The 9,473-nt window shown below is 34.6% G+C and overlaps 1 protein-coding gene and 1 long non-coding RNA gene across 2 annotated transcripts; both read left to right on the forward strand.

The window, feature by feature from the left end:
• Positions 1-1,113: 1,113 nt before the first annotated feature.
• Positions 1,114-4,668, forward strand: LOC112755729 (inosine-5'-monophosphate dehydrogenase). The gene is made up of 5 exons (XM_025804005.2): positions 1,114-1,778; positions 1,874-2,326; positions 2,824-3,003; positions 3,389-3,646; positions 4,294-4,668. The coding sequence occupies exons 1-5, from the start codon at positions 1,230-1,232 to the stop codon at positions 4,363-4,365; spliced, it is 1,512 nt and encodes a 503-aa protein (XP_025659790.1). The 5' UTR covers positions 1,114-1,229; the 3' UTR covers positions 4,366-4,668.
• Positions 4,669-5,850: 1,182 nt separating this feature from the next.
• LOC140173801 (uncharacterized) lies at positions 5,851-8,490 on the forward strand. Its single transcript, XR_011862935.1, has 2 exons — positions 5,851-6,195; positions 8,236-8,490. It is a non-coding gene; the product is annotated as an uncharacterized lncRNA (long non-coding RNA).
• Positions 8,491-9,473: the final 983 nt, after the last annotated feature.

Consider the following 9,473-nt stretch of genomic DNA (forward strand, 5'->3'; position numbering starts at 1 on the left):
AGGTTCTGGGCTCGGCGGAGATGAGGTGCGGCGATGGTGAAATCGCGGAGGTGAGGCGCCGAAACAGTGAAGGTGTGGAGGCGCGTTGGGTGGTCCGCGAAGGTTCGGTGGTTCTGGGCGGCGCTAGGGTACGGACAGGGGAAAGATGGAGAGGCGGAAGAAGAAGAAAGAGAGAGATGTGGTGGCTCTGTGTCGGTTGTGGGTACAGACGCCGGCTGCGGTGGTGATGATTGGAGGCTGAGGCGAGGCTAGGGTTCGGACAGGAGGGGAAGAAGACGGAGGCTGGACGCGAGCTGGAGGTGATATCGCGAAGAGGAGGGTCACGGTGGCTCGGCCAGTAAGAGTGAGGGAGGAGAAGGTGGCCGCCGCTGGTTGGTTGGTTTGGGCCTGGTTATGATCTGTTTTTTCTGCATATGATGTTTCCGTGGTTTCGTGTTTGTGGAGGCTAAAATTGAAGGACCTGACTCGTTCCAAAAGCGAGGATGTTCGAACGAGTTGAGGCTGAGTGAACTCGCCGGTTCGGCAGTACTCGGCGTTGTGTCGTAGGTGTATTGGAGTGAGTCTGAAGGATTTGACTCGTTGCAGGAGGGAGGGTGAGCGAGTGAAAGGGTGTTGGAGTTCATGTTCTTGAATTCGGTTGTTGTGGGAGGAGGTGAAGCGGGAGGTGATGGCAATGGTGCCAATGACGAGGTTGACAAAGATGAAGAGGGAAGAAGGTGTTAACCAGCTGGCTATGAGAAGCGTCACTGAAACTGTTGGTTCTGCCATAGAGAGCTTGTTAATTTGGGATCAGGGCAAAGAGTTCTGATTTGGTGGCAAAATGAAATCAATTTCCACCTAGGCTAACAAATTAATTAATTAGAAATTACAACTCAATTAAAACATAATTTGTCAGCATAATCCGGTGTCCAGGTAAGCATTGTCCTCACCGGAGTTTTGGTCCGACAAGTTTATGGACACGCTTGTCAGTTTTTAAAATTAACCAAGTACTATTTTGTCGATTACAATAGTCAGGTACTGCAATGTCAGCGTTTTAATCTTTCGGGTACTGATTTGGTCATTATCTCTTTAAAAAAAATTTAATTAAACTGTTTGCTCAAATTAGACCTAATTATATTATTAATTATTAAATATTAATATTTAAATTTAGTAATTAGTAACTAGCTCACAAAACCCTAACTAAACCCTCCCTGGCAACCACAACCACCATCACCATCGCCGCCGGCGCCATGGACTTCACTCCGCCGCCGATCGAAGACGGTTTCACGGCGGAGAAGCTATTCAACCAGGGCTTCTCCTACACCTACGACGACGTCATCTTCCTCCCTCACTACATCGACTTCCCGGCGGAGGCCGTCGATCTCTCCTCCCGCATCTCCCGCAACGTCCCTCTCTCCGTCCCATTCGTTGCTTCTCCGATGGACACCGTTTCCGAGTCCGCCATGGCCGCCGCCATGGCCTCTCTCGGCGCCATGGCCATTATCCACTCCAACATCTCTCCCGCCATCCAGGCCGCCGTCATCCGCTCCGCCAAGTCCCGCCGCGTTCCCATCCTCTCCCACCCAGTCTTCCTCCCTCCCTCAGCTTACATCGACTCCCTGGACGACTTCGCCGATTCTCCCTTCATCCTTGTCACGGAGTCCGGCAACTCTAAGTCCAAGCTAGTCGGCTACGTGTCAAAAGAAGATTACACGAATCAAAGCGACAAGAGCTTGAAAGTCCACAATTACATGGCTCCCTCGACACCTATCACGGTGCCCTGGAGCCATGACTTGAAGGCAAGGACGAATACTTTGCTCTCATTAAGTAAAATCTTTTGGTGTTGTCTTTGTTTACATTATCTAAGTTTTTCTGCCTCCCTTACTTTTTGAAGGAAATTGACAAGGTCTTGGAGGAGAAGAAGGCGAATTTCGTTGGGCTGGTGAAAGACAACGAGATGGTTGATGTGGTTACCAAGGATGATGTTGAGAAGGTTAAAGGGTACCCAAAGCTGGCAGGGCCTGGGTCGGTGGGTGCCGACGGGGAATGGATGGTTGGGGCGGCGATAGGGACGAGGGAGCAAGACAAGGAGAGGTTGGAGCACTTGGTGAAGGCTGGGGTGAATGTGGTGATTCTTGACAGCTCACAGGGTAATTCTAGTTACCAATTGGAGATGATCAAGTATGTGAAGAAGGTGTACCCGGAACTGGATGTGGTTGGTGGGAACGTGGTCACTATGTACCAGGCTGAGAATTTGATCCAAGCTGGTGTTGATGGATTGAGGGTTGGTATGGGGTCTGGTTCAATTTGCACCACACAGGAGGTTTGTGCAGTTGGGCGTGGTCAGGTATGAACGTTATTTTGTTTTATTTTATTTGTCAATTTGGTGTTATCTTTGATCTTTGCTGCCTGTGTTGGTGTTTGTTGATGGCCTGGAGTTTTGAGCTGTTTGTTAGATATGAGTTTAGATTGTGATAAATTTTCATAGTTGTTATGTTTTGAGAAGGTTTGGTTCAGTGATTAGGTTGAGCTTAATTGCAGAAGAGATCTTGCTACTCAGTTGTAAGGATTGTACAGTATTAACTTATTAAATGATTAGAATTGCATTTTGTTTGAACAGTGTTGACTAATTGAATAGTATTCAGTGATTGGGATTACAATTTGCTTTAGATGGTGATGATTTTCTTATGGAATGACGAAGTTTAAGTAGTTTTGACTTTGTATAGATTGTTAATATTGCATTTAAGTGTTTGGGAATTTTCAGCCCTGCTTTCTACCGTGTTCTCAATTATATGTTCTGGCTTGCAGGTGCTAAGTTATTAATATTGACTTCATGCTTTTCAGGCAACTGCAGTTTACAAGGTTGCATCTATTGCTTATAAAAGCGGTGTTCCTGTGATTGCCGATGGTGGCATCTCAAACTCTGGGCATATTGTCAAGGCTTTGTCATTGGGAGCATCTACAGTTATGATGGGAAGCTTCTTAGCAGGTAGCAACGAGGCTCCCGGAGCTTATGAATATCAGGTATGAATAAAAAACTGGGTCAAGCTCTGCAACAATAGCTGTGATATAATGTGGATCAGTGTGATGATAAAAGAAAATTTACTGCTTAGAAAAAAGATGAAATTGTAAGAGCATCAAAACTCTATGCTCAGAGGAAAAATATTTTTATATATTTATTTGTTTTTGTATTTGGTGTTGACACTGAAATAGTAGATGAGTAATTGGGAAGAAACTTTGGGAGTAATTCATGATTAATATTTGTTTCAAGTCCTTGGTGTACTTGAAGTGAAAAGATTGCAATGTTTTCGATATTTGACTTGGCCATTCTAGTTCTAACAAATAAAGTCTTGAGCTATTCTTCTTCCTTGCCTTGGTTAATATGCATAATTGATTTTTACTTCACCAGAATGGTCAACGAGTAAAGAAGTATAGAGGAATGGGTTCACTAGAAGCTATGACTAAAGGAAGTGATCAAAGATATTTGGGTGACACTGCAAAACTAAAAATTGCTCAGGGGGTTGTTGGAGCTGTTAAAGATAAGGGTTCTGTTTTGAAGTTCCTACCATACACCATGCAAGCTGTCAAGCAAGGGTTTCAAGATATCGGTGCCAACTCTCTGCAGTCTGCTCATGACCTCCTCAGATCCAAGGTGTTAAGGCTAGAGGTACGGTTATCGTTTCTTGTTGTCTTCATCATTTCTGCACTAAATACACTAGTTCTCTACAGGGGTTTTTTATTTTTATTGTTTTCAAACCAAACAATGGGAAAAGGAGTAAAAAACATTTGTGTTAAATTTTTGCATTTTCCTAGAACACATTTAATGCATGTTTTGAGATTATTTACGGCATTTTTAGATTTGTACAACTTCCTAACATTATAGATTGAAATGAGTGGTTTGTAAATGTGCTCCAGAAGCAAGAAATTATTTTACCTCATATTTTAGGTTTTGTTCTCTTTTTGCTCGGAAGAGTTGTTCCCATACAAGTTAGGATTCAAAAAAATACTAGTGTTTTCTATACGAACATGCATCTTGAATTGAAAATCATAAGAGGAGAAAAGTACTATCTGAAAACACACTTTACTCTAAATTGTGTAAGGGGATTCAGATGTGTTTGCCTGCAATTGCAACCTCGTCGTCATGGAATTAACTCAAGCAAGCAATAAAATATGGTTTATGTTAATATTGTCGTTCAGATTGGTATTATAAATTTTATAAGCTTTTCTGAACTAATGTTTTTCTGAAATACTTTCTAAGACTAAAAGGGGGATTTACTCAAATTTGTTTCTTAATATTTGGTATGCTCTGTTCAGGTCCGGACTGGAGCAGCGCAGGTTGAAGGTGGAATCCATGGTCTGGTTTCTTATGAAAAGAAATACTTTTGAAGTATGAAACCATCCAAAATGGTTGTAAGCCGTGGTAGAAATTGTTGTTGTAAGTTTAAAAAAGGGCATAAAATGTTACTCTACATTCACAAGTTGCTGCCAATGATGTTATTAGAAATCGAAACACTGTGGATGATGGTGGCCACACCATGATTTTATGGGATTAATCCGAGTTATTTTTAAATTTTTCTTCAGGTTTTGATTCCCTCATAGTTGTCTTGTATTTTAAATAGATGTTTTAGTTGGTTATCTTTTTTGTGCCAATCAATACTTCTGGAATACTATTTGAGGTTTCATGGTAAATTTTCTTGTTATCTTCAATTCATTAGATTTACATATTATTTTTAAATAAAACTTCTCGTACTGAAATTTTATCAGTGACCAAACAAGAGTCATTTTAATAAGCTAGGTAAAATAGAATGGTATGTTTCAGACTCTTAGTTGTCTGGCCAAACGGGTCGAAAGCAACGAAATGGATATCTTTATTCGTGATATTTTGTATTTCTTTAATTTTTTATTAGTTAAAAAGACTGGAAAATTTTTTAATCAAGTTGGTATATACCTTGCTATCTTGGAAAGTCAATTTTATGTTAAAATATGAATATATGATATGATTATTGAACTTTATGTAGTGGGTTTCTTATACTTGCATGTTATTATAGTAGATAAAAATATGAAAACAAAACAAAAGCAATAAACAACTGTGAATTTACAATGAAATATGCCCGGGACTTTTTTTTAAGAAAAATATTCATGAAAAATGTTACAAAACAATACAAACAATCTTGTCTAATATACAGATCAATATCACTGACCCATTAGACAATACTGGGAAAACGAGTAATGACCATTGTAAAATATAACTATTGTTTATTGAGATTGTTTACTTCATTAAGTAGAAGAGACATTTAAAGTTTATGCATTATTAGTGATGTTGAGTGATGAGTTCAAGTGAGTATGTAGAGAAAATCTAAAGGAAAAAATGAGTTAAGAGTACTTTTGTATCCTGAAGTTAAGCATTTCTAATTTTTTTTCTCGTTGAAATACCAATAAAGAGAATAGTTAAAATGTATTTTAGGAGCATTAACTTAGTGTTTCTTTTTGTTTCAAAAACAAGAAACTATTTTAAATTTTAATGTATTGTTTTTCTTAAAATGACAACCTTAACAAAATAACAAGTATCGTAAAAATGTTTCTGGTAATACACTATTAATAAATCATCAAAAAGGTGTTTTATGGCAAAAACGTTTCTAGTAATATTTTATTAATACACGTTTCTAGTACTATATAAATCTTTATAATTTTATCACATTTTTAATTCAATTTATAAAATTTAAATAAGAATAAGTACTATTTTGGTTATCATTATCAAAACCCAACCAGTAGCTAATAGAATATAGCCCAAAAGACATAATCTTTTCATTATCATATAAGAGGCTGCGAATTTGAAGTTTTCTATCTTTAATTAAAAAAACACCCAGTAATTAATCCGGCTAAGTTTATTGGATTATTATTCACTTCACTATTTCTGACGTTGAAGTTGTAACATTAAATCAAACTTCTTCTTGTAATAATAATAATAATAATAATAGCTTCCATTAACAACTTCAACTCTTTCGGTGGCAACTGGTTCAACAAACCCCAAAACCCTCTCCTTGCTGTCAACTTCACAAATTCTTCGAACGTAGCCAACTCTCCACCCTTCGCCGCCATTGGGCTCGCGATGTTCTTCCGCAGAAGGCCCAATAAGCCCAACAATGGTGAACCTGGCCACTTCACTCGGATTACTCACCAGTTCTTCTGGGAATGCGAGAACATCCCTGATTACAGGCATATTCCCTTACTCTTCTCATTCAATTTTCAGATACTTCTCTCAAGTTTAGAATTTTGGGGTGATTGTGTTCTTTTAAGATAGTGGCATTTTTTATTTGATCTATGGCACTGAATGTGTAGAAACATCTTGTAAAACTTAATGATCTGTTTGGTAGCGTTTGTTTTCGGGAACAGGACACGGAGACATAGACAACACTTGTTTAAAAAGTGTTTGTAAGCATAGACATGGACATTTTTATACTTTTGTGTCCACTCTTTCACGAAGGACAATGATGGGCACAGAATTTGAAAGAGTGGACACGGACAATTTTATAAATTTTGTTTTCCTTTTTTTTCACTATTATCCCTTCTTATTTTTCCTATTGCGTTGTTCAGACATACTTTTTTTTTCCTGTCTTCCTCTATCTCTTTCTTTTCCAGGTATTCTCTCCTTTCTGTAGAATTTTTTATTGGGGGTAGATAATTCTTTTCTTTTTATCGTTTTACTTCAATATCATTTTAACCTTATATTATATTATTTGATTTATAATAAAAATAATAACAAAAATAATTAATCTTAAAACTTTTGAAAGATAAATATTAGCAAAAGTAAAATTGATCTTTTAAAATGCTAAAAAATAATTTATAAATTGTAATTGATTTTATATAATTTAAAGAAAAATCAGTTTTTTATAAAGAAAAATCAGTTTTTAGATAAAAAAAATTAGTTTTTTTTTAAATAAAAATAAATTTTTATATGTAAAAACTAATTGTTTTTTATGTAAAAATGGATTTTTTTAAAAATTAATTTTTTATTTAAAATTAATTTGACTTATTAACTTAAACAAAATTTTTTATTAATCAAACTCAAATTTATTTTTTTGTTAATCTTAACCATATGTATTCTTACATATTAATAATAAATTTTAAAATAAAATAATTATATTTATAAATTTTATTTTAATATAAATACTAATATATTTTTTTATTAAAATTTTTTGCCTCTTCAAATATTTTTTTCAAGTTCCGTCTGTACTCCTACGTACTCTCATTTTTTATTAAATTAATTTGTATTGATGTAAAAAATTTGGAATCACAGGCTATTTTAGTCATTTCATATAATATTTTAGTCTTGTCCATGTGTATCCAAACATAATACTAGACATTACATTAGTGTCTTGTCCATCGTATCCAAACACAATACACAAAAAATAATTTTTAGTGTCTCCATCCTATTGTCTCCGTTTCAGTGTCATGTTCTGTCCTGTCTCTAAAAGCAAACGCAGCCTTTGATCCATGGTTTCTGACTTTTAAGAATAGCTCAAGACTTTACAAAAAAAATGAGGTAAAATAATTTCCTACTTCTACGACACATTTACAAACCACTGTTCCAATCTATGATGTTAGAAAGTTGTACAAATCTAAAAATGTCGATAATCTCAAAACATACATTAAACGTGTTCTGGGAAAATGCATTAAATGTATGCGCATGGGTGTGTAGTTTTTTTTTTTTTTTTTCAATACACATAGATTATTCTAATTTAAAATTTGAAATAGATCTAAACGGTTTAAATTTTGTTTTGTATATACAATAATTTATTAGTCAATAATAAATTGACAACTTTTAAATAAAACTGAAATTTATGAGGATTAATCTTTAACTTATTAGACAATATAGATAAATTTATTTTAGGAGCTCGAATAAACTATTTTTTTTAAAATCAATATATAGCCAATACTTTAAGAACTACTTAAGTACTGTTAAGTACTAATATCTCAAGGAAATCTGAAATAGTGAAACTAACTAAAAAACAATTAGGACAGAAAATGCTGAAGAAATCTTGAGTAACAACATGTTGTATATTTTGATATTAAGTTGGAAAAGGGTGCACAATATAAAGATTTATGTGTGTTTTTTTTTTTTTTTAAGTCACCAAAAAAAATGTGTGAATGTTTTTTTGTCAATATATGTATAAATTTTGTATAGTATGGATACAAATTATATTAATTTATATTTGTATATATGTGTGTAAAAATGAAAATAACGAAATTAAAAAGAAAGAAGAAGTCTCATCAACATTCCAAGAAAGAAAGAATGACAGGTAAGGACCCGAAGGATTTGAATGAAGAATTGAAAATGGAAGTAAAGGAGTGAGGAACAATTGAACAAGGGAGTACTACATGGAGAAGCAAGTGAATGACAAAAAAAATTGTGTAAAACACTTCATGCGTTAGTTAACTACCAGTAAAAAGATAATTAGTATTTTTAAAATTATTTTTAATCGACTAAATTTATGCGATTTTATATATAAATTTATCCTAAAATTAAACAACGTAGTCTACTAAAAGATAGAAATAAATCAGGTCATTCATTAACAATGAAAAATTAGGACAAGTCATAATCTACACATCGTTGATGGTCTTTGGGGTTTAGTCTAAACTCTAAAGTCTCCACTCGGTTGGAAATAAAAAACAAAACATGTCTTGTACTTTTGCATATGAAGTGGTTTTGTTTGGAAATAAAAAATAGAATAATGGTCATATACAAAATAAAATTTAAATTTTTTATATTTATTTAAACAGACAAATAACCTAAACAATCGACCAGTTTAAATTAGTTGAAATTAGGTATTTTTGTTTATTTTGGTCGGGACAACTCTCAATCCTACGTACACAACACACCCACATACTCCTCACATATTTTATCACATTTTTTCTCAATTACATTCTCTAGGGTTTGAACCCTAGACCTTGAGGTGGGGAGGAGGGAGAAATGCCATTAAAGCCAAGACTCATTGGCGGTATTCTTGTTGATGATGAGTTTTGTGGGAAGGAACTGGGCCCTTTATATGGGCTTAATATGAGTGTGGACTTTTCCCAGTTGACCAAAAAAAAGATAAACAAAAAGGCTTATCACCAAGAGTATTGTTGAATGTCTTGCAACAATACACATATAACAATTATCAAATATTTTCTTATATATTATATATTGTCTAATATCAAAAAAAAAATCATATATTGTAGCCTATTTCTTAATATGAAATGAGAAACAAATATTAAAAAGAAAAAAAAAACTACAAATTAACTGCATATGAAAGATACACGATGCTTCAAGCATCAGACGATTGCAGCTTCAAGCCTTCAACAATACAAATCGACCATATATGATGTTCTAAGTTCACCAATTTTATTACAAAACTAAGATGCATGTATCTAGAAAAGTTTAGGATATTTAAAATTGCATACGAAGAAAAATATATACGTAGGTGATTTACAAATTATACAAAAGTTCAAAA

The sequence above is a fragment of the Arachis hypogaea genome, chromosome 6, assembly GCF_003086295.3.
Source record: "Arachis hypogaea cultivar Tifrunner chromosome 6, arahy.Tifrunner.gnm2.J5K5, whole genome shotgun sequence".
Classification (NCBI taxonomy): Eukaryota; Viridiplantae; Streptophyta; class Magnoliopsida; order Fabales; family Fabaceae; genus Arachis; species Arachis hypogaea.

Coding starts and splice junctions, on each gene's coding strand:
- LOC112755729 (XM_025804005.2), top strand. CDS start 1,230: ATGGACTTCACTCCGCCGCCGATCGAAGACGGTTTCACGGCGGAGAAG. Junction 2,327..2,823: donor GTGCAGTTGGGCGTGGTCAG/GTATGAACGTTA, acceptor CATGCTTTTCAG/GCAACTGCAGTTTACAAGGT. Junction 3,004..3,388: donor CCGGAGCTTATGAATATCAG/GTATGAATAAAA, acceptor TTACTTCACCAG/AATGGTCAACGAGTAAAGAA.